We start from the raw sequence: 25598 nt of genomic DNA, 5'->3' as shown, positions 1-25598 counted from the left end.
ACCATGGGACTGCAATCCACTGTGTGTGAGGTCAACTCGTCGAAAACCTTAGTGCATATATGCGTATGCAATGTGTGCATTAGGGAGAGAAAATTTTCAATTTTATCCTCATGTGAACACGCATCTGTTAACTGTTTGGATTCCCCAACATCTAGAAACAGCCTAATAAAGGCCCAAACATCTCTCTCTTTAATTCATTGGAGCGTTGGGCTTCTTTATACCATTTGGACTTTAAGTATTATAAAATAAGAGTATGTCCTAGAGTTCTGGATGCTGAAATACAGGCTGCAAACATAAACTTTTGATTTCCTTCTCTTATGTTCTTCAAATTATCACTACTCGTACATCGACCGATTTGATCAAGTTCGTAGAAGATTTGTTATTTCCGAGTGCACAGTTAACAAATTTGTGACTGTTGAATCTTATAAACCGATTGCCTAAGATCGATTGTACTATGGATATCATCCTAAGGGGGAGAAATTGATTCTAAAGACAATGACTTCCCCGTGTCTCAGTCACTCAATCCGATAAGTTCATTCCAACAATTATTATTATTTAATTTATATAATATTTTTCTCTGATTATAGTGCGTTACGTAGACACCGTAGATTACTATAGGAACGAGACGACATTTTGGATCATGTTGAGATATTCTCTGATACATGTGAACCAATGGGAAAATGTAGTTCGAAAGTATCTCCAAAATGTCGATCTCCAAGATTGCACATTTTTTTAAATAAAGAAAAACGAGAATCATGCCTTTGTGAAATGTGTGGTTCCATTCTCTCAAACAAAATTATCTACATTATCCACTATTTCTTTTCATTCACATGAAATGTTTTTCAGAGTAAACGTCAATAAGACGATGAAATTGTGGTTGCGTGCGTAGTCAGGAGTCATTTATTGCTTACAAAATTAAGAATGCCATTCAATACACGTGGGTACATTTGATTGGTGATCGCAGATTTCTGTGAGGTCTGAGTGATTGGAAGTGCCAATTTAAAACACGTGGAGATGAAACCTCATGCTTATAGTGAATTGAACTCTCTCTGCCTCTATAAATACCGACATCAGCAAATCACACAAAACCATCTTCTCATTTCTCTTCTCTGCAACAATTTCAATCTCCACAAACATAGAGATAGAGATATAAAGAGAGAGAATCATGACAGGAGCTAAACAAATCATGGGTTCTTCTTTTTTGTTGGAGAAATCATTTCCGATTCCTTCTTCAAAATTTCTTATTTGCAACCCATATTACCAACAACATAACAAGCTCTGTTTTTCCCCTGTTTTGCTTCCACTTAATAATAGAAAAAAACTGAGTTTAGAGAATGCTGTGAGGACTCCTGTGGAAGCTATTTGTGAAGGGTTAGTGAAAGTTGCAAATGATGTGGAACCTATTTGTGAAGGGTTAGTGAAAGTTGAAAATAAGGTTACAGCTGTTGTAACTATAACGAAAAAGGACAAGGACGATTTTAAAGAAGCTGTTGAAAATGTTGTTCTACAGCTTATTAGCACTGAAATTAATCCAAGTAATACTTGTTTTTTTTTTTTTAATTTTAATTCTTCTGAGAGTCTCTATTTATTAAAAATTTGAGTCATTTAGAACATTTTAAACCAACAAAGCAAGTTCCCTCTCCGGGTACTTTTTTTTTTTTTTCTAATTATTATTATTACTATTATAAATTAAATTAGATTTATTTAGAGCATGTAGGTTCAAAATATTGATCCAATCAACCCATTTCCCTCTTAGGGAATTGTTGTTGTTGATGATGGTGATTTTAATCTAAATAAACCATTTTTTTTTTTTTGTGGGTTTCTGTTCTTAATGATGATAGAAATCTTCCCCTTTGAAAATTTTGATCAAATGGTTTCTGTCTTGAAGAAACTGAGGAGCCCAAGAAGAGCTATGAAGTAGTGTTGGAATTGTCGCAGAAATCGGGAATTCAAGCAGAGAGTGACACTTATACCGCAGAATTCACCTTGGAATCAGATTTTGGTGTGCCAGGAGCAATATCAGTTACTAACAACTACGAGAAGGAGTTCTTGTTGGAGAGTATCGTCATCAAAGCGTTGCCTTTTCATCAAGTCCATTTTACCTGCAATTCATGGGTACAGTCCAAGAAAGATCAACCAAAGAAAAGGGTCTTTTTCTCCAACATGGTAATTTTCATCTTTTATTCTTCTATAGTTCAATTAATACTTTTATTTTTTTTTTTCCAAAAATTGTTTACTTTTTTGTAAGGACATCTCCAACGCCTCATCAAATTTTCAAAGAATAATGATAAATGCACGCGGCCTTGGTACACGATTAACTAAGGGGATGATGTGACAAGGGCACAGAACTACACATCTTTCTCCTATGTATCCCAATGAAAATGATCTATGACCTCGTGCCCTTGCCACATCATTCGTGTATCTAACTGCGTGCATTCATCACAATTCATTTTCAAATTTGCCTTTGCGCTTCAAACTTTTCAAATATAAAAGTAACCGTACACTCTTCAAAATGACATTTCAACACAAAAAGATAAAGTAACATGGCTACTATTTGGACAAAAGTTATTACATTTAATATACAGGTGGGGTTGGACAAAGATTGGTTGGGGTAACGGATTAGTATCAAATCGCTATCGATCCAAAAATTTTACACTATGGTCTTGATCCGATTCAAGTTTCATTCACATGTGGGAAGGAAGGGTTAAGGTAAACTTACAAATGACGAAATGAAGACGCTCTCCTCTGATTACAAACCCACTAGATGTTGAACAAAGAAGATTGATTCTCTCTCTAAAAATTTACCATTTCGGTGTTGGGTTTGGGAGAAGTTGTGCTTAAATGAATCGAAACAATCATCAGTCTCTAGCAGACGGGCAGAGTCAGGATTTTCTTGTAGGGGGGCAAACTATAAACAATTTATATTGTCATTAATCGATTTATGCTATGTTTTCACACTAATGAGATGCCACAATGGCCTAAATACCCTAATCTTCAACCGCTAGCTAAAAAACCTCAATTTTTCCTTCCAAATCTATTATCTTCAAGCTTTTTAACTTCTATGATAAATACTTTTAATCCATTTAATCTTATCTTCAATCCATTATTTTTCAACTTTAGCTTAATCCTTTGAAGAATTTCTTAGATTTTTCACCCAAAATATTATCATTTTTTATCTCCTCCAAAATCATATCTTTCCTTGAAGTTTGAAAGGTTGAAATAGATGTAATATCTTAAAGGGATGAAGCTGTGACTGATTTTAAGGGAAAAAAGTAAGGGGTTTTCGCTACAAGTTGAAAATGAAGTGACATGCATGCATGTCACTTCTACTAGTATATCAAAAAAGACTGAATTTAACCAAAGATGCCATCATTTTGAAAATATAGCCAAACGTTGAAAGGGGTAATGTGTAAGCACCCGTCTTTGTTTTATTCGTTATAATGGGGTGAAATAAGTAAAAGTTGGAGTGTCAATATAATGATTTAGACATACCCTCTACATTTTGATGGCCATTTGAGATATTCCATTTTTTCAACCCAGGGGTGGGTGGGGCATGTCATTGTTTCCCCCTCTCACCCCTGGCTCTGCCATTGATAACAAATGGTGGAAAGAGAGTGAGGGGAGGGATGGCGTACGACATACCTGGAGTGCAATTTGGAGAGGTCGGGAGTGTTTTTTTATGCTTTGGGAAAGAAGAATGTTTTGGAGGATTTTTTTAAAACAAGGAGGAGGGTGAGATTTTATATTACAAAACATTTCAAATTAGATTTTTATCAAATTGTTTTGGGGTTGATCCTAATTTGATCCAAAAATTTATCGGATCTCTATTTTTCAATCAAAATCCTATCCAAAATTCTGAAATCTTGTTTCAAACCCTATTTTTTTAGATCAGATTGGATTTCGGATAAAAGTCAGATAATGGCCAACCCTTTATTCACGAGGGAGGGGAGGGGAGGGGAGGGGGGAGAGAATAAGAGATAAAAATAAATAAATAAATAAAATAAAATAAAATAAAAATAAATAAATAAATAAAAAAGAAGATGATGTAGCTCTTTATTTTAAAGAGCTTAATTGATGTGATTTTTTAAAGTTGGTAGTCAAATAGTCTGTTTGGAAAAGCTTTCTCACGGCTAAAATCATGCCGAAGTCCGTCCATTTTTGAAACTTTAGTGTTTGGGATGGATTAGAAGTCTTTTTAATTGCCGATTCCTTCGTCAAAATCTGTTGATTCACTCGATTACTAATAGTTCATCGAGCATCCGCAAAATCACACGGAACCGCAAAAAAATTGAGTGAAAAATTAGCGCCAATCTCTCTCTCTCTCTCTCTCTCTCTCTCTCTCTCTCTCTCTCTCTCTCTCTCTCTATATATATATATATATATATATATATATATATATATATATATATATATATATATATATATATATATATATCTTACAATCAAGAACATCTATTTCCATCCTCTGCAACTCTATCAGGTAAGCAAATTTTCCTCTTTTTTTTTTTTTTTTTCAACGTTAATCATCGAAAAATTCAGGAGATAAAAGGGGAAAAAAAAAAGAGAAAAGAGAAAGAAGAATACCTCCGTTCACCCATCGATTTCAATCCTCATTCACTCACAAATCTTCAATCTTGACACCATTGTCATCTTCTCCAACAACTCAATCGAACATAAACTCACCCTCATTCTCTTCGTCCCAACACCTCCATTAATGGCTAACTCTCTCAACACCCTCTCTCACTCACAACTCACCCCAAAACATGAGAGAGTGGTGTGAATCAGTTATGATCTCTTCTACTGGTTCACGTTCTTCTCCGAATCTGAATCGAGCTTGAGATGAAAAGAGAAACAACGATGGAGAGTTCCATTCTACACCACAGCCACAGAATGTTTCTGTTGAACAAAGAAGATTGATTCTCTCTCTAAAAATTTACCATTTCGGTGTTGGGTTTGGGAGAAGTTGTGCTTGAATGAATTAAAACAATCATCAGTCTCTAGCAGACGGGCAGAGTCAGGATTTTCTTGTAGGGGGGCAAACTATAAACAATTTATATTGTCATTAATCGATTTATGCTATGTTTTCACACTAATGAGATGCCACAATGGCCTAAATACCCTAATCTTCAACCGCTAGCTAAAAAGCCTCAATTTTTCCTTCCAAATCTATTATCTTCAAGCTTTTTAACTTCTATGATAAATACTTTTAATCCATTTAATCTTATCTTCAATCCATTATTTTTCAACTTTAGCTTAATCCTTTGAAGAATTTCTTAGATTTTTCACCCAAAATATTATCATTTTTTATCTCCTCCAAAATCATATCTTTCCTTGAAGTTTGAAAGGTTGAAATAGATGTAATATCTTAAAGGGATGAAGCTGTGACTGATTTTAAGGGAAAAAAGTAAGGGGTTTTCGCTACAAGTTGAAAATGAAGTGACATGCATGCATGTCACTTCTACTAGTATATCAAAAAAGACTGAATTTAACCAAAGATGCCATCATTTTGAAAATATAGCCAAACGTTGAAAGGGGTAATGTGTAAGCACCCGTCTTTGTTTTATTCATTATAATGGGGTGAAATAAGTAAAAGTTGGAGTGTCAATATAATGATTTAGACATACCATCTACATTTTGATGGCCATTTGAGATATTCCATTTTTTCAACCCAGGGGTGGGTGGGGCATGTCATTGTTTCCCCCTCTCACCCCTGGCTCTACCATTGGTAACAGATGGTGGAAAGAGAGTGAGGGGAGGGATGGCGTACGACATACCTGGAGTGCAATTTGGAGAGGTCGGGAGTGTTTTTACGCTTTGGGAAAGAAGAATGTTTTGGAGGATTTTTTTTAAACAAGGAGAAGGGTGGGATTTTATGTTACGAAACATTTCGAATCAGATTTTTATCAAATTGTTCTGGGGTTGATCCTAATTTGATCCAAAAATTTATCGGATCTCTATTTTTCAATCAAAATCCTATCTAAAATTCTGAAATCTTGTTTCAAACCCTATTTTTTTAGATCAGATTGGATTTCGGATAAAAGTCAGATAATGGCCAACCCTTTATTAATGAGGGAGGGGAGGGGAGGGGAGGGGGGAGAGAATAAGAGATAAAAATAAATAAATAAATAAAATAAAATAAAATAAAAATAAATAAATAAATAAAAAAGAAGATGATGTAGCTCTTTATTTTAAAGAACTTAATTGATGTGATTTTTTAAAGTTGGTAGTCAAAGAATGATTTGACGAGATGCTATTTCCATATTGTGGAGATAAGATATGGGTTGGAGATGCTCCAAGCCAATCAAATTTCACAGCAAGATATGGGTTGGAGATGCTCTAAGCCAATCAAATTTCACAACAAGAGTTGCTAATGTTGAATCATTGCAAAATACGAGAAAGTTGAAAAATTCAATCATCCTTGTTTTTCATGTACAATAGAATTTTACCTATTTTTATATTCTAATTACTGGAAAATATGTAAATAATTTAAATTTAGAGTATAATGAGTTTAGATAGAATTGAATCGAGGAAAAAGGTCAGACTAAAGTCTTTGATGAAGTGATCTGAAGGTGGCATAGTTGATTAATTTATCATTAGTTATTTTAATGGTGTAAAATTCCATTTATTATTATATTTTTTGTTTTATTGAAAACAGTTACTAGCTTGATTGTTGGATTGTAAGATTTGCATTTTTATTTCATTCAACTTGTTTGGTCAACTCTTTTCTTATTTAAATTTCTTTGTAATTTAAATATTTTGAAAGAAAATGTTAGTACATACATTCCCAATAAAATTTTCATTTTGTGATTTTTGTTTGAGCAGCCATATTTGCCTTGGGAGACACCAGATGGATTAAAAGAGCTCAGAAAGAAGGAATTGAAAGAACTTAGGGGTGACGGGACGGGATTGAGGAAGCAATCGGATAGGATATATGACTACGCTACCTACAACGATTTGGGTAATCCAGACAAAGAAACCGATCTGAGTAGGCCGACACTCGGAGGTGAAGCGATCCCATACCCAAGGAGATGTCGAACTGGACGTCAACCAACCCATAGTGGTTAGCTTTCATGCACCATACTGCATATGCAATTTGAAAATCCACATAAAGGGTTTAATTAGTTTTAGACACTAAAAGAAAGAGAGGTATTTATTCTAATAAACCTTACTTTATACATCAACCAAATGAGAAATGTTCCTATTATTGTTTGTGCCACAGACATTGATGCAGAGAGTCCAGTAGACCTCCCATCTCAGATTTATGTGCCTAGAGACGAAGCTTTCGAGGAATCAAAAGAAAATTCATTCTGTCTATCGTTTTTTATTAAGGGGGTGCTTCATAGCTTGATACCAACGCTAATTTCCAAAATCTCTCCAATTGACCCTGACTTCAAGAGGTTTTCGGACGTTGACCTCCTCTACAAAAAGGGGATATTGCTCGAAAATTTTGAGCTCCCAGAGGAACTGAAGAATCTTCCATTGATTAATATCATAAGCAAGATCGAGGAATTTAGTCAGGCTTTACTTAAATATGAAACTCCAATGATCATTTCAAGTAAGCATTCATCTATACTCTCGATTTTTTTTCTATTAAAGGAGTTCTGGTCAATTAATCACCTATATTTACACATTTCGAAGGCTATATATATTAACTTATTAAAACGCTCGAGTACCTATATAGGTACATATATATATAAAACTAGAATCTATTATGTACAAGTTTTCTGATTCCTATTTTTTTTAAGATTCTAAAATACCGAGCCGTATAGTTATGAGAATTGCCATTATTGGTTGAACTCAAAAACATCTAATTGGAAATCTCTTTCTTGCAGAGGACAAATTTTCTTGGTTAAGAGATGACGAATTTGCTAGACAAACAATTGCCGGGATGAACCCAGTAAACATTGAGAGGCTCAAGGTGTGTAACATTAATGAAAATTTTGATCTTGAGATTAGTTTTTCCTTAATGATTTTGACTCTGTACTTATGAAATTAACCTTAACCATACACGTTTTATCAGGAGTTTCCACCCGTAAGCAAGCTTGATCCTCCACAACAGTCAGCATTAAAAGATGAACACATCATAGACCATCTCAATGGGATATCTATACAACAGGTAAGGATTGTTTTACCACCATTCTTAACCTGTGAAACTTTACATTATTTTTAATCTAAATCTTCTCTCTTAACTTGTTTTCTATTTTTTTTAGGCCTTAGAGGAAAATAAGCTGTTTATTTTGGATTACCACGACACTTACCTTCCATTTCTCAAACGAATCAATGCTGTCGAAGGACGAAAAGCATATGCAACTCGTACTATATTCTTTTTAACCCCAGTGGGGACTCTGGAGCCCATCGCGATTGAGCTTAGCCTCCCACAGACAGATCATCTTTCCTCATCAAAGCGGGTCATCTCTCCTCCAGTTGATGCTACCAGCAATTGGCAATGGCAGCTTGCCAAAGCTCACGCCCGCTCCAATGATTGTGGCGTTCATCAGCTTGTTAATCACTGGTAAGAAAGTGTGTCATTCTTGGTACTACTTACTGGGAATGACCATGGGCTTCGGTAGGGTTGTCGATAGATTGGATCAGGATTGATTTGATACTGATCCAATAAGGATTGGATTGGATTTCCAGTTTTCACATATTGGGAATGGATGGGATTTCGGGTCTGATCCCTTCCATTGACAGCCCTAGGCTTAGGTATTTGGTGCATCTCTTCTTTCTACATTTTCTTTAAGTCACTTCTATAAGAATTGCAGATTGCGTGATCGATTCTTGGTGCCATTGTTAAGAAGTGCTTTTTTGGTTTTAGAAGCGTTTCCGTAAGTTGTGGGCATTTGCTAGCTAGCATCAATTTAAAAGCAACTTTAGCTTCTAAAAACAGAAGAGGCAAAGAGAACCTTAGACATAATTTGGGCATTTTCCTATTGGACTTTTAGCATAAACATTCCATAGTTTTATGGCAATGGAAAAAAGAGCTACTTTTTTTTTTTAATACTCAAAATAGGGTTATTTTTACAGTAACTCATATTTTTTTGACAGAAATGCTCTCATCTATAGTTTTTCTCTAATAAACCTTTGAAAAATAATCTTTTAAATTGTAACTTCCTCCCTTCCGACATTTTATACCATCGAAAGAGAGACAGATCCATTCTCTCTTCCAAAACTTACCAAAAATCCATTGGAGTTAATCTAAAAGGCTCTACATTTGAGGAACAATGGTGAGTCTTGTAGATATACGAATTTTAATTTTCAATCTACAATCTATTGAAGATTTCCACCAAATATTGTCAATTTCTTTCAAAAAAATAAAATAATAATTGTTCATATATTCTTATAATCAGGCTACATTTCCCATCCATAGTAAATAAAAAATGGTGCAAAAGAGTTTGATTTCACGGAATTCATATAGTTCATACAATTTAATCAACGTTGAAACTTGATGATGATTTGGATATTATTTTACTTGCATGAATTTCTGTTAGACAATTTTGTCAAGGTTCGACAATAGGTACCATTGAGCCTCAATCCTATAATACATTCCAATGTTAAGGTTTGACATTGGGTAAATTGTTTGAACAAAAACCGTAAAAATTCTATTGAATCAATTTTTTTTACTACCATTTTCCATTTATATAACTATGGATGGATAATATATCAAGATTATAAAGATATATAAACGATTTCTTTTATAAAAAAATAAATAAAGAAAGAAAATAGAAGAGAAATTGATAATCTTTGTGGAAATCTTCAATAAATCGTGAATCAAACATGAGAATGCGTAGATCTACAAGAATCACCATTGTTCCTCAAATTTAGAGCCTCTTTTATGAGCTCTAATGACTTTTTGGTAGGTTTTGATAGAGAGAACGGACCTCTCCCTCTCTATTTCAATGTTACAAAATATTGGGAAGGAGGAAGTTTTAATTTAGCAGATTATTTTTCAAGGGTTTATAAGAGAAATTGTAGGAAATGGTATTTATGTCCAGAAACATAAGTTACTATAACAAATAGCCCTATTTTGAGTATTTAAAAATAAAAATAAAAAATAAAAAATAAAAAATAAAATAAAAAAATGACCCTTTTTTCCATTGCCATAAACCTATGGAATTATTATGCAAAATGTCCTTTCTTCATTAGCTAAAAATAGGACTATTTTTATCATAATTTTAATTTCCCCGAGGCATCTTGCAAAAGGAGAAGCAAAAAGTGGGTCCAATCAACTATGGTTTTGATTCTTTTTTACTTCCGGAATCTAGAAATCAAGTGCCCACCCAACTCTTGACAAGAGAAAATGTTTTTTATTTTTATTTATTTATAGCAAGAAGCCAAAAGTTGTCTAGATTATTAATTTTAGGCTGAGATTTCATGATATCTTTATTAATCAAGAGAAATCATGATGGTCTTCAGGTTGCGGACCCACGCATGTATGGAGCCATTTATACTAGCGGCACACAGGCAGTTGAGCGTGATGCACCCCATCTTCAAGCTCCTTAACCCTCACATGCGATACACACTTGAGATGAACGCCTTAGCCCGCCAAGCTCTAATAAATGCTGGTGGAGTCATCGAATCTTGTTTCACTCCTAGTAATTGTTGCATGGAGATAAGTGCTGTTGTATACAAGGATCAATGGCGCTTTAATCAAGAAGGCCTCCCTGCAGACCTCCTTAGAAGGTTCGTTATGCTTTAATCTATTTTTTAGAGGACATTAAAAATAGTAAAAAAGAGAGGAAGAAGATAGATAATTAAGGATCTCAATTGAGAGAGACCAGACCTCCAAAACCAAAATCAAATATGATTCTCATATCCTAATATAGGTACGTATCCTAATCATCATTTCGAGGTAGTGAGATGGTTCAGTATATAACCTTTTTTTTGTGGGATCAATGAAGCTTTTGATTATTTCATCATATATGCAGAGGTATGGCGATCAAAGACGACAAAGCACCACATGGCCTAAAGCTCCTTATCGAAGATTATCCTTATGCGACGGATGGACTTCTGATATGGTCTGCTATCGAAAAATGGGTAAATATTTATGTGAACTATTACTACCCGAAGCCAGATGTAATCGCCAATGACACAGAACTCCAAGCTTGGTATAAGGAGTGTGTCAATATGGGTCATGCGGATTTATGTGATGCAAGTTGGTGGCCCAAACTCGAGACCACTGATGATCTTACCTCAATTCTCACGACTCTCATCTGGATTGCATCTGCACAACATGCTGCAGTAAACTTCGGACAGTACCCCTATGGTGGCTACTTCCCGAATCATCCACCACTCATGAGGAAATTAATACCAGACGAAAACGATCCTGAGTATACAAATTTTCTTGAAAACCCAGAAGAATTCTTCCTTTCAGCTTTGCCGAATTTGCTCCAAGCGATAAAATTTATGTCCGTGATTGACTTGCTTTCGACACACTCACCCGATGAAGAGTACCTAGGAAAGCGGGATCACCATTTGAACTGGTCTGGTGATGCATATATTGTTAGTGCATTCAACCAGTTCTCGGAAGAGATCAGACAAATAGAGAAAGAGATTGATAAGAGGAACGGTGATCCAAGCCTCAGGAATCGGTGTGGGGCAGGAGTTTTACCCTATCAGCTACTTGCACCAAGCTCCAAACCAGGTGTCACTGGTAGAGGGGTGCCCAACAGCATATCCATATAAGTAATAATGTAGAGGGATGCCCAACAGCATATCTATATGTATATAAAAGTAATAATGTAGCATCTCTCATTATAACTAGAGAGCGCAGGGTGTGCTGTGCGTACTTGCATCTAGCTACTACCTATATGTCTTAAATTTACTGCATCCGTAATGTTATGTTAAATTAAAAAATAAAATAAAAAGTGCAAGTGTTAATTTATATGCATCATTAGGTCCTTATTAATCTCCTCAGCTTGCCACATGCTACACACCATTTTTGCCAGAAAAGTGATGCATGGAACCAATCAACCCAGGCGGAGTTAGTGGGGGCAATTGCCCCCCACAGAACTTTGAGACACCCCTATATCTTCAACTAATTACATGCCCCATTTGTCCCCACTCCCTCTCCTCTCTCCCCATTTTCCACCACACTCTCAGCTCCTTCCAATTTGCCCCCAAACCCTCAATTTTTTGTTGATAAATTTGCCTCTTGATCGGGCCTTCTCATATATTAATTGAAAATGACCTAAATATCATTTTCTTCAACTTCTAATAAAAAACCTCTGAATTTCTCCCTAAAATCATTCATCTTAAAGTTCTTCAACTATACAACTAACCATAGTTTGCCCCCACTACAAGAAAATCCTGGCTCCGCCCTTGAATCAACCGTTAACAAAAATCAAATAAACGGCCAAGATCAAGTCTTATCTAACGTTGACTTAATCCAATATGAAAAACTCCATGATCCATCATGAAAAACTTTACAAAACTTAAAATACATGCACCAAAAGCACCTTTTAAACATATAAAAATGTGGGCGTAAGAAGAGAGGGGGTAACGGTAAAGGTTGGAAGGACAGTCAAGGCGGTAATTTAGGGGAATCGATTTAGTATGCCATGTAAGGGAGTAAGATTATCACAACTTTTCTCATATTTTTAAGAATAATGATGAATGCAAGTGGTTTTGGTACACGACTAACAATGATAAGATCACAGAACCACACATCTTTTTTCTATATATCCTGATAAAAAAAATCTAAGATTTTGTACCTTCGACACGTCAGTCGTGTACCCAACCTCATGACTCTTTTTGTTATCATACTTGTAGAGTCATTTTTTGCTCACATAAGTTTTTCTCACAAACTCCTCAATGATTGTCACGTCAAGCATAGAAGCATAATTTTATAACTAAGACTAGTACTTTTGTAAATCAAGAATGTCATTCAATACACATGGGTACATGTGATTGGTGGATCCCATATTTCTTTGAGCCAAAAAATTTTCATTCCATGTACTATTTGTGTTCTTAATTTATGTAATTTTGAGGTACGATTTTAGTAAAAATTAGAGATTACTCCCTGAATTTTAAAACTGATGACATATGTATCCGTTAGCTTTACAATTTCAATAGTGACTAATGAATTATCGAAATACCCTCCATTTCAATCTCTTCCCAACGATTTTTTTCTCCTCTAAAAAAAAATCATTGGCTTCAACCTTCAGAAATCCCTATCCTTTCCTTCCCTATTTGATGGTGAAAGGACAGAGAATCATGAGATCGAAGGTAAGGGTATTTTAGTCATTTTACTTGGTCTCTTATTAAGAGATTAGTTAAGGGTTATGCTATCAGTTTGAAAACATGGGTGCATCTCTAATTCTCATCAAAACTTGGAGGACCACCGACACTTTTATAATTATTATAAGATAGGCTAGGGAGGATGGAGCTCCATCCACCTGAATGAAGAGGGATGTCATGATTGGTGCATTGAAGAGTATGGAGGTTTGATCCTGGGATCCACCGAGTGGAAGGTCGATCAGGTACGATCTTGGAAGAAAAACACTTTTTCTTACAAAGTAAGATTTTAACCTTATTAAGGGCTCTTCTTGTTCAAAACACATTGGCATTCTAACACCACAATCTTCTATATTTTATGGAATAACACAAAAAATTTAAACTTGATCCAAGATTTTGAAAATGGGTGGCAATCAAATTTCGACAAAACTCCAAAAATTCAAATTTAAATTTAATGGTGAAAAATAAAATTTTCAAATACCATAAAATTTTGTTCTCTACAACCTTGTGGGATCATATCATGATTTTAGATGTCACAAGATGAAGTCAACGAACCTATTGAGTTAAAATTTTACTAAGTAAGGTTAATTGGACTCATCTTAGAAATTAAAGGCTAAAAATATTTTCCTTTCATAATTTTCTTGGATCGTGGCTTACCTGGCATGTAGTGAGGTGTGAGGTGTGAAGAGGGGGGGTGTGAAAAGGGGGGGGGGGGGGGGGGGGGGGGGCACATTCTTTTAATCACGTTCATTAATTTTCAAAACATCTTTTTTATTATGTAATATTCAAAAGTTCTTTAATTAATATTTTAAAGTACAAAAATCTTCTTTGATACATATGCATTTGTACATGCTACCTTCTAATTTTTTATTAATAAAATAATAATATTAGTGTGGAACATTATGCTATGATACTTTATTTTAATTTTTTATTTTTTATAATAATTTAATATTATTGCATCTTAATACAGGATTTAGCTTAATATATTATTATTCATAATATAATATATACAAAAAATTGATTACAAGTGTTCCAGACCCATTGGCCCAACTAGCAAGGTTAGGCAACTGGCCCAACTAGCAAGGTGACACTACGTCATAATGCGCTAAAAACGACTGTCCAAGACAGTCGTTTTTAAAAAAAGCGACTGCCCCTACAGTCGGAAAACGAGTCGTTTTAAAAGGAGTGGTTTTTTAAAAACGACGGTCCAAGACAGTCGGAAAAAAACGACTGTCCAAGACAGTCGGAAAAAACGACAGTAAAATAGAGATATAGCGACGGTCGCTGACCGTCGCTATAGGGTATTTTGTTTTAAAAAAAATTTTATTTTACACCTGACCCCTCACATGTTGCTAAATGTTGAAGATACCCCTATGTTTTGACATTGATGACCTACACCCCAACTAATAACATGAAAAGACCCAAATGCCCCTCATCTTCAACTTTCATAAATCTAACTATTTTCGGAACCACCTAGTATAAATTATTTATTTTTAGAAAGTAAAATCAAACAATTATGCAAATTTAACGTTTTCAAACAATTAACAACCACAACCTTTTGTATATAAAGTCCTAGTGGGTGCTATCACAGCATACAGCCACTAGCTTCCATATCAACCTAGTACTATATCTCTTGTAGTTGGAACTCTAGAATTAGCCCCCTTGAAACTCTGTCCAAACTACCAACCAGAAGGTGCCACATCATAGCTAGTGACGGTCCTGCCATCACTAGTGGTGATTTGGAAGGAGAGACTCTGCCCATTGAGGTATGAGTTACTCTGCCAATTTTGACCCCGGTTCCTTGACATGGCTTGCTATCCTGTTTTAAATCCCTTGATTGACACTTTTACAACATCGTCTGCATTTCCCACATTGGTGATCAAGACCAAGTTGAAGTAAGAGTGGCCATTGATGGTGAATCTTATTCCTCCTTTCTTCACACAAGGGACCCTGCCAACACCAACAACAATTTTTATAAGTAACATGAACAATAAAACATGTATAAAGGAACTGAAGTTAGCGGTAACGGTGAAACATGTATAACTAATATCTTCATTAGTTACTATTCGAATGTAACTTGTCAAGATAGGAAAATGAAGGTTCGTTTCAAGAGCCATTGAAGATTGAAGTCAGAACACAAATATAAATTGCGCAAAAATCCATAATTTCATTTTTATTTCTTTGTTTCTTCCAAATCCAGAAAAAGGAAGAAAAAAGTAAAAGCAAAAAATCTATATTTAACTAGATTATTAACCTCAAAGAAAATCAGTTCAAAGTTTTCCCTTGATACTAATAAGCATATGGAGTTCAATTCAACACTACATCAGAGATTAATGTAGAAATAATGTTGAACCATCACTCAGAACAATACTTAACCTAAAGAATTCAACATCACACACCTTCATCAATTTCCACACACATACACATGAATCCACTAAAGCAGATGATCTAAAAGCTTACCAAAGGGAGTGCATCAATGAAATAGTTGTAAATTGTATCAAGAGGACGCATATTGTAATCCGCTAGAGTACAAATAGCAGCTAGATTGATCATCTACAACACAACAAACCACATTAACAAGATATGACAGATGACTTCAAAAACAAAGAAATAGTAAAATTTCAACAAAAAAAAACAAGATAAGAAGGTAAAAGAAACAGAAAATCGTAGATACAAAGTTGGTGCTTCGTTTATAGATTTTTCCTACATGACAAATGTCTTAATCACAAAGTTTATGAGATCTAAATCAACATTAGAACTATAAAAAGTCCAAATTCACAATAGAACTACTAAATCGCAACTCAAGAAACAAATCCAAAATAGTATGATCTCCAAAAAAGGAGACGAAAGAATGAAAATACTACAAAGAAAAGCATCATTGCATTTTAGAGTCCTTACTGGGGTCTTCCCCTTGTATGTAGATTTTCAAAATCATGGCACACGGGAAAATAAAACAAAGAACAGAAGACCACGAAAGAGAGAGATAGAGAGAGTAAAATCTGTAGAAACAAAATCTAACTGTAAGCACATGAATGAAATGTGAAGTTATACCTTTTCCGCAGAGAGCGCATCAGTACATAATTGCTGACAAGTTGAGAGTTCACCTAAAGAAAAACATAAGAAAATATGAACCATATTTTCTCCAATTATTGAAGAGCATAAAAGTGTACATAAATTTCAAGCAGGCAATTGCAATAAGAGAATCATGAATTAATTAGATAGCCCAGGCATTCATAAAAGTAACAACTTTAACAACCCATTTAAGTGGTAAAACAAAAAAAATAAATAAATAAATAAATAAATTGTTAGCTACAAACATAAATCGCTAAAAAAGAGAGAAGAAAGATCTCAACACCTAATCGCTAAAAACAGAATTTCCAATTTCTCAACAGGATATAATTACAAGTACCAAGAATTAAAACCAAAGCTTCTAATAGAAGATACACAGTTCCTTTGTTGTCTAAGTTTTGATTGTATAAAGAAAGCAACTACCAAAAATGACCGACCCTTTTTACAATATTCAGAAGCTATTTCATTTGTGGCTGCCATATTACTTCCTTGGCAGAAACCATTTTGAAATGGTACGAAACTTTAAATCATGCTTAGCAGTAAGGATGCTTATTCTTGTTGCACATATCCTTATCCTAGGGGTATTACTCGTCTGGGATCATATTACAAGCCAATTATTTGTTAATTAAACAGTTATACTCCTCTAGAGATTCATTGTAAACTTGAAGACAATCAATGGTGATGTTCACCCTAATGCTACTGTTTTGGTGACATTTTCAATGAACCTCAGAAAATTTATCTTAAGTAATTAATTTATATACAGATGTATCATGATAACAGAAGACTTGAATTTAGACAGAACAGAATGGAAGAACATGATTTGTTAAGCACCTTTGTTTTGCATTTTGCATCTGCAGATGTCTCGGCAAGCTGAGCTGCATCTGTATTAGATGTGACCCCTACACAAAATCAAACAAAATTAAATGTGAGAAACATGAATCCGAAAGTGGAAATTATTTAAAGTCAGTCAAAAATTTATCCAATCTGAATTATATTCACCTCCTATAATCACAAGCCCATCTAAATTTAATGCTTGGCGTGCTTCCAATGTAGCTTTCACTTGCTCACTTGTTTTTATCTGATCCTTTGTTCTACCCAACATGTCATAACCACCTTCACAAGCAAGAAGACAAGAATAATCCAAATAAGTTATACCTTGAATAGCTTGAGTCCAAAAGGTTGCTTACAAACTTGATCCTCAAAGAAATAAATGGCTAAGCCAAGCATGGGAAAGATAATTGGTGTTCATGACAGAACTGACATGATTATCATCCAAAGAAAGTACCTCATGAGGCAACTGGCCTCTTAGAATACCATATCTCGCCCAAGTCCTCTGATTACATTTAATACTCCACATACTAAGTAAGTAGGGATAAATGAATCCATGTGGGTGGCCAATGAAGGGGGTTTGATATAATATAATATTATATGTATTATTTTATTTTATTATTATATTTTAATATTTTATATGATATGTGTTATTCTTATAATTGTATATATTTTATATATTATATTATGCATTGTCTTTATTGAAATTAAAAAATATATATATATATATATATATATATATTGTTTAACAAATAATGTAAAAAACTAACAAAATAACATTAAAAAATTAGGAAAAAAAAACTAACTTGATCACTGTTGAAGTACCACAAAGTGAGAAGATGGGAGATGAGAATTGTGAACCTATCAATCCAAGAAATAAATTATCTCTATTTATCGCCACAAGTAGGGTTTATTCTAAAGTGGCAAACAAAGAAACGCAAACCTAAATTCAAATCGACGAAACTATGTTTTAGAATTCGAGGACCCGAAGCTAACGATACTCAAAAAGGTCATTTTGGTATTCAATGGCATAGGATTCATGACCATAGATACTCTCATCTAGGGGTGCAACTTAATTTGGTTCAAACCGAGAATCAAACCAATCCGTAAATTTTGAATTGGGTTGGTTCGATTTTAACTAAGTAACGGTTCGGTTTCGGGTTAAAAAATTAAAAATCAATAGGTTCGGTTCGATTTTCGATTCAGAGTTTGTAAATAACCGAACCAAAATAGAATTTTAAAATATAAATATAATTTTTTTTAAACCCTTACCCTCTTTACTTTCTCTCTCCTCTATCTCGTCTCTGCGATTGGTTCCTCCCTATGACGGTGCGACCTACGTTCGGTCCCTCCCTCTCCCTCTCTCTCTCTCTCTCTCTCTCTGCGGTTGCGACTTGCTACTGCAAGTTGCCTTTTAACTCCGTCGACGGCGGTTCATCTCTCTCTCTATTTTTTAAGCTGTAAAACAAAATCACGATGAGAAAGATAATGGAAGTTCTCTTCTTCAATCAGAAATAAAAAACGAGGGAATCTCTTGGCAACCCATGGATCCGAATCGAACCAAACCGAATTAAGGTCAGTTTGGATTTATTGAGTTCTAGACCTATTCGGTTCAATTCTGATTCTCATATAATGGAACCGATCTATGTCGATTCGATTCTGATTTTACTCTAAATCGAACCAAGTTGCACCCCTACTCTCACCTACAAACGCAGACATGCACTTACGCATATAGAGTTCATAGAAGACTCCCTACAGACAAAAAGATAGTCCCAGAATTTCAATGCACCCGCACGAGCACCCTCGCATGCACACACAATGATATTCGTAATTTTATTAGTTTTGAGAAAATAGATTCCCTCTTAAAAAAATAAATGAAAGATTCCGTTTTTGCTGTGTAGAAGGCAATCAAAAGTCAATTTTGCCCATATAAGATTAATAAAAATACAAAAATACAAAAATACAAAAAAAGATAAAGAGCAAAATTGTAAAATTTTAAATTAAAATAGGAAAACTCCTTATTGAGAAACTTATGTACTTAACCATAAACTGATTGTTTTACAAGAATTAGGGCATTGCCCATTAATTGGCTAGTCTACAATATCATAATTCAATCACCTTTACAAATTATATATAGATCAAATTTAAGATGCGCACTCGGTGCATGATAGATGCAAGGTGCGCACTGCCTGCGCTCAATAGTTATAATGAGATACACTACATCACTACTTATATGGATATGCTGTTGGGCACACCTCTACAAGTGACACCTGGTTCAGAGCTTGGTGCAAGTAGCTCGTATGGTATAACTCCGGCCCCACATCGATTTTTGAGGCTTGGATCATTGTTCCTCCTATCGATCTCTTTCTCTATCTTTATGATCTCAGCCGAGAACCCATAGAATGCATCCACGATATCAGCATCACCACACCAGCTCGATGGTTGATTCCGCTCTCCTAGGTACTCCTCATCGGGCGAATGTGTCGAGAGTGTGTCAACCACGGCCATGAATTTTGTCGTTTGGAGCAAACTTGGCAAAGCAGAGAGGAAGAATCGTTGTGGGTCAGCAAGGAAATTTGTGTACTCGGGATCGTTTTCATCTGGTATTAATCTCCGCATGAGTGGTGGGCGGTTCGGAACGTACCCACCATAGGGGTATTGTCCAAAGTTCAATGCAGCATGTTGTGCAGATGCAAGCCAAATGAGAGTCGTGAGAACAGAGACAAGATTATCGGCGGTGTTGAGTTCAGGCCACCAACTTGCATCACGGAGATCCGCATGACCCACATTGATGGACTCCTTGTACCAAGCTTGGAGCTCCGTATCATTACGGACTAGATCTGGATTCGGGTAGTAATGGTTCACATAAGTTTTTACCCATTTTTCGATAGCAGACCATATCAGGAGTCCATCAGTTGCGTAAGGATAATCTTCGATAAGGAGCTTTAGGCCATGTGGTGCCGTTGGGTCTTCGATTGCAATACCTCTGCATGATCAAATAATCAAACTTAAGTCATCGGTCCACAAAAATTGGTTATTGTTCCAAAATGATGATAAAAATGTAACGAACCTTCGAAGGAGATCTGCAGGGAGGCCTTCCTGATCAAAGCGCCATTGATCCTTGTAAGCAGCGGCGCTGATCTCCATGCAGTATTGACCAGGTGTGAAACAAGATTCGATGACTCCACCACCGTTGATTAGACTTTGGCGGGCCAAGGCATTTATCTCTAGCGTGTATCGCATGTGAGGGTCAAGGAGCTTGAAGATGGGGTGCATTGCGCTCAATTGCCTGTGTGCCGCTAGAATAAATGGCTCGATACATGCGTGGGTCCGCAACCTAAAGAACCACGATGATTTATCTTGATTAGGTGTGATTTTTTCTAATCATATTCAATAATATATGATGAAGTACCAGCCTAAAATTAATAACGTCGGTGGCTTTTAGCTTTTTGTTATAAAAAAGCATTTTCTCCGTTCAAAAGCATGTTTGGTGAGAACTTGACTTTTAGATTCCGAAAAAGTTAGAAGCTAAAAACATCCAAAACAAAAGTTGTTTGGACCCGCTTTTGGCTTCTACTTTTGCAAGATGCCTTTCGGAATGAAAATTGTGTGATTGCGGTAAAATAGTCCCATCTTTTTTACTATCAAGAATGACACACTTTCTTACCAATGATTAACGAGCTGATGAACCCCTGCGTCGTTGGAGCAAACGTGAGTTTTGGCAAGCTGCCATTGCCAATTGCTAGTAGCGTCAACCGGAGGAGAGAGGACCCGCTTTGATGAAGAACCAGGACCCGTCCATGGAAGGCTAAGCTCAATCGCGATGGGCTTCAAAGTCCCCAGTGCGGTCAAGAAGAAGATAGTACGAGTTGCATACGCTTTTCGTCCATCGAGAGCATTGATTCGATCAAGAAATGGAAGGTAAGTGTCATGGTGATCCAAAATAAACAGTTTATTTTCCTCCAAGGCCTAAAAAAAGTAAAAAAAACAAGTTAAGAGTGAAGATTAAGATTAAAAATTGTAAAGTTTCACAAGTTAACAATGGTGTTTAAAGGAGTAAAGAGATGATTTTCATCCTCACCTGTTGTATAGACATCCCATTGAGATGCCCTATGATGTGTTCATCCTTTAATGCTGACTCTTGTGGACCGTACATCACAGGATCGAGCTTGCTTACGGGTGGAAAAGCCTGATAAAACATATATAGTTCCGGTTAACTCAAGTCCAGGAGTAGGGGATCGATGAAATACATCAAGGAAAAATAATCGTAAGATCAAAATTTTCAATAGGATTACACACCTCAAGCCTCTCAATGTTTACTGGGTTAATCCCGGCAATTGCTTGTCTAGCAAATTCGTCATCTCTTAACCAAGCAAACTTGTCCTCTGCAAGTAAAAGAATTTCCAATCAACAATGATAATGATCATAGAACGGGTTATCCTGATTCCATGACTACTAGACTCGATATTAGAATCGTAAAAAATAGGAATCAGAATAGTTGCATATGATAGATTCTACTTTTTTGTACATAGGTACTTAAGAATTTGAGATAAACCCTTACAATAACTTGGGGGAATATCTACCAAATGACAAATATACCCTTCGAAAAGTCTAAATATAGGCAATTAAATGACCAAAATTCCCATAAATAAAAAGTATAGATGGATGCTTACTTGAGATGATCAACGGAGTATCATATTTAAGAAGACCCTGACTAGATTCCTTGATCTTGCTAACGATCTTAGGCAATGGAAGCTTCTTCAATTCATCCTCGAGCCCAAATTTGAGTAAGATCCCTTCTTTGTAAAGGCTGTCAATGTCTGCAAACCCCTTCAAGTCATGGTTATTTGCAGAAATGCTGGCAATTAACGATGGTATCAAGTTATGAAGCAGCCCCTTAAGTCTCGATCCAGCGAATGTGTCTTTTTTTGATTCCTCGAAAGCTTCGTCTCTAGGTACATACATTGGCAATGGCTTCTCCACCCGACTCTCTACATGCATGTCTGTGGCACATACCAAATTTGGGACATTTTAGTCAAAATCAGAAGTTTGGGCTCGGACCCATTTCTCATTTAGATGATATATTGCAATGCAACTTTTAGAGCTCAAGTTCAAATCCATCTTTAAAATGTAGTTTAGGGTTTATTAGAATAAATATGCAGGTCTGTGACACATACCAAATTAGGGATATTTTAGTCAAAATCAGAAGTTTGAGCTCAGACCCATTTCTCATTTAGTTGATATATTGCAATGCAACTTTGAGATCGCGAGCTCAAATCCATCTTACCCACACACACAAAAATGTGTTTTAGGGTTTATTAGAATAAATATGCAGGTCGTTATCATTCAATATAGGACCATTTTGTCATTTTCAAGATAATGGGTCACTACAAGGGATGACATAGATATCTAACCGCACCTATTAATATTTCAAGGTGACAGCCCAAGCCTAAATTAATAAGAGTACTTTGAGCTCAGCTAAATGATGTAATTACATTTTTGTTTTTTTTGTTTTTTTTAAAACCTCAAATTAGCCTCCCTTTATTTTAGTGCCTAAAGCACCATAAACCATTTATGTGGATTTTCAAATTGTATAAGCAGTATGGGGTGCATGGAAACTAACCATTATCGGTTGGAGGGCGTCCAGTTCGACATCTCCTTGGGTATGGGATCGCTTCACCTCCGAGTGTCGGCCTAATAAGATCGATTCCTCTGTCTGGATTACCCAAATCGTTGTAGGTATCGTAGTCGTATATCCTATCCGATTGCTTCCTGAATCCCTTCCCATCACCCCTAAGTTCTTTCAATTCCTTCTCCCTTAGTTCTTTTAATCCAGCCGGTGTTTCTGAAGGCAGATATGGCTGCTCAAACCAAAATAACAAAATTAAATTATTATCGAAAATGTTTGCATGTATGTAAGTATGTACGTATGCTCAATCCTTGCTTTGAAAATTGATAATTTCATATATTAGAAACTTATTTTTTATTACACTTTTTTATTTTATTTTTTTTAAAACAAAGAAAGAAAGAGATGTAAATTACAAAGAAATTGGAATGAGAAAAAGGCTGACCAAACAAGTTGAATTATAAAAATACAAAATTTAACAATCCAACATTCCAACTGGCAATTTTTTAAATAAAACAAATATATATATATAATAATAATAGTGGAATTGTAAAACATTGAAGACTTGGTCTGATCTTATTCCTCCATTTAATTCTATCTAAAGTCATTATCATCTTTAATTTAAATTGTTCATGTAATTGAGAGTAATTAGAAAATAAAAATAGGTAAAATTATATTGTAATTGAATAAGGAGAAAGATTGAATTTTTCAACTTTCTTGTATTTTGAAAAGATTCAACTTTAGCAACTCTGGTTTGACTTTGAACTTAAATTGAATTAAATAACAAAAATTCAAAATTTGACTGGCTTATAATAAAGTTTGCAATTTTGGAAAAAAAATCGAAGAACTATTTATTTTTTATAAGAATAAAAAAACTATTAGAAGAATAGATGATGAAAATTACCATATTGGAGAAGAAGACCCTTTTCCCTGGATGATCTTTCATGGATTGAACCCATGAATTGCAGGCAAAATGGACAGGACCACAAGCGAAACCTTCGATAACAATACTCTCCAACAAAAACTCCTTCTGATGCTTGTTAGCAACTGTGATTGCTCCTGGCACACCAAAATTTGATTCCACGACGAATTCGGCAGTATAAGTGACACGCTCCGCTCGAATTTTCAATTTCTTCGACCAATCTCTCAAAACTGCTTCATTGCTCTTCTTGGGTGCCTTAGTTCCTTCAAGATAGAGAAACCATTTGATCAAAATTCTCAATGGGAAAGAATTCTATCATAAACAAGAACAGAAACCCACAAAAAGAAATTGATTTATTTGGATTAAAATCAACAAAAAGAAGGGGGGAAAAAATACCCAAGGAGGGAAATGGGTTGATTTGATCAATATTAGGACCTAAATACTCTAAAGAAATCAAATTTAGTTTTTAAAAAAGTACCCATGGAGGGAAATTGCTTTGTTGGACTTAAATGCTCTAGAAGACTCTATTTTTTAACAAATATGGACACCCAGATAGGAAAAAATGAAGAAGAACAAGAACCCAGAAAGATAAACTCTAAAGCAATCCAATTTAATGGGAAATAAAAAAGGTACCCAGAGAGGGAAATTACCTTTTTGGCCTAAAATGCTCTAAAAGACTCAATTTTTTTAACAAATAGATACACCCAAATAGGAAAAAAAAATGAAGAAAAACAAGAACCCAGAAAGAAAAAATGTCTTACTTGGATCAATTTCAGTGCTAATAAGCTGTAGAACAACATTTCTCCCAATTTTATCAGTAAAAGCATCCAAATGTTTCACAATGGTTTCTTTAAAATCCTCTTTAGTCTTCTTCCTCACAGTTACAACAGCTCTAACCTTGAATTTCACAGGCTTTTCTGCTTCAACTTTCACCAACTCTTCACTAATAGCAGTCACAGGAGTCCTCACAACCTTCTTTAAACTCAATCTTTTTCTATTATCAAGTTGAGAAAAAACAGGGGAAAAACAGAGTTTGTTCTGTTGTTGGTAATGAGGTTTGAGAAGAAATCTTGAAGAAGAAATTAGAGATGATTTCTCTAACAAAAAAGAAGAACCCATGATTTCTTTAGCTCCAGCCATGATTCTCTCTATTTATTTCTCTCTATCTCTGTATGTGGAGATTGAAATTGTTGGTTTTTGTTGCAGAGAAGAGAAATGAAGAATCTAGGGAAGAGCTGAGATGGTTTTGTGGGGTTTGCTTATGTTGGTATTTATAGAAACAGAGAGAAAAGTAGAGAGAAAGAGGGGGTCACTATGAGGTTTCACCGTCCACACGTTTTAAATTTGCTCTTCGAGCACTCGCTTTAGTTTTTCTGTTTGTTTATTGGTTGAAAATGTTAAAAAGCTAGAGAGAGAGAGAGAGAGAAAGAAGAAGGATTTCTGAGTCAAAACGAGTTGCAGGTTTCCGAGTAATAGACGCGGTACACGAAGCACAAGAGAAAGTGCGATCAATTTTCTACTCGAGGACATTGATTTCTTTCATCTTTTATAAATATGGCAATTGTATCCCTATTCATTTTAAGTTTGAAAATAAAAATATAGAAAATAATAAAGATATTTTTCTTATAACCAGATTTCCCCATTAGACAGTAGACCGCCCGTATTTTGGCTAGATAGATCATGATCTTGTCTAAGGACTAGTCTCGGGGTGCGTGTAATACCGGCACATCACACACACACAGTAAGTGAGGGTTGGCCCTCACGAGTGGCCCTTGAGGAATTATTGTTCATACTGGGTATCGAATTCATGCCCTAGTAACATTAATCGCTTATCAGTTGAAATGGCCATTGACCCAACCCCTCAAGGTTAAATTATTAATTTTTGATAAGTTTAATTTTATCTTTTGAAAAATACTAACC

The 25598-nt window shown here is 35.2% G+C and overlaps 3 protein-coding genes across 6 annotated transcripts; 1 reads left to right on the top strand and 2 right to left on the bottom strand.

Annotated features, from left to right (window-relative positions):
- Positions 1-1082: 1082 nt before the first annotated feature.
- Positions 1083-11864, top strand: LOC147410347 (linoleate 13S-lipoxygenase 3-1, chloroplastic-like). 2 transcript variants are annotated; one of them, XM_086434140.1, is made up of 9 exons: positions 1083-1535; positions 1889-2166; positions 6823-7060; positions 7220-7555; positions 7833-7918; positions 8021-8116; positions 8211-8512; positions 10414-10680; positions 10926-11864. In XM_086434140.1, exons 1-9 carry the CDS (start codon positions 1166-1168, stop codon positions 11680-11682), a joined length of 2730 nt encoding a protein of 909 aa, XP_086290266.1. In that variant the 5' UTR covers positions 1083-1165; the 3' UTR covers positions 11683-11864. The 2 variants fall into 2 exon arrangements, with proteins under 2 accessions (XP_086290266.1, XP_086290272.1); XM_086434146.1 differs by lacking the exons at positions 1083-1535; positions 1889-2166 and adding an exon at positions 6262-6429.
- A 2690-nt stretch (positions 11865-14554) lies between these two features.
- LOC147410346 (uncharacterized) lies at positions 14555-17499 on the bottom strand. Of its 3 annotated transcripts, XR_015176344.1 has the most exons (6): positions 17302-17499; positions 17134-17201; positions 16285-16337; positions 15694-15786; positions 15556-15609; positions 14555-15183 (listed from the first exon to the last, which is right to left on the bottom strand). XR_015176344.1 is itself a non-coding variant. In XM_086434114.1 (4 exons), the coding sequence occupies exons 1-4, from the start codon at positions 17402-17404 to the stop codon at positions 15048-15050; spliced, it is 360 nt and encodes a 119-aa protein (XP_086290240.1). In that variant the 5' UTR covers positions 17405-17491; the 3' UTR covers positions 14555-15047. The 3 variants fall into 3 exon arrangements, 1 of the variants encoding a protein (XP_086290240.1); XR_015176343.1 differs by lacking the exon at positions 15556-15609 and having other exon boundaries at positions 17302-17492; XM_086434114.1 differs by lacking the exons at positions 15556-15609; positions 15694-15786 and having other exon boundaries at positions 17302-17491.
- A 1541-nt stretch (positions 17500-19040) lies between these two features.
- LOC147410345 (linoleate 13S-lipoxygenase 3-1, chloroplastic-like) lies at positions 19041-25019 on the bottom strand. The gene is made up of 9 exons (XM_086434098.1): positions 24440-25019; positions 23661-23941; positions 22754-22991; positions 21804-22133; positions 21430-21515; positions 21212-21319; positions 20798-21099; positions 20201-20467; positions 19041-20116 (listed from the first exon to the last, which is right to left on the bottom strand). Exons 1-9 carry the CDS (start codon positions 24816-24818, stop codon positions 19360-19362), a joined length of 2748 nt encoding a protein of 915 aa, XP_086290224.1. The 5' UTR covers positions 24819-25019; the 3' UTR covers positions 19041-19359.
- Between the last annotated feature and the right edge of the window lie 579 nt (positions 25020-25598).

This window comes from Akebia trifoliata, chromosome 1 (genome assembly GCF_017979445.1).
Source record: "Akebia trifoliata isolate Shusen 1 chromosome 1, ASM1797944v1, whole genome shotgun sequence".
NCBI classification, from domain to species: domain Eukaryota; kingdom Viridiplantae; phylum Streptophyta; class Magnoliopsida; order Ranunculales; family Lardizabalaceae; genus Akebia; species Akebia trifoliata.
This window is presented reverse-complemented; position numbering and strand designations above follow the sequence as displayed.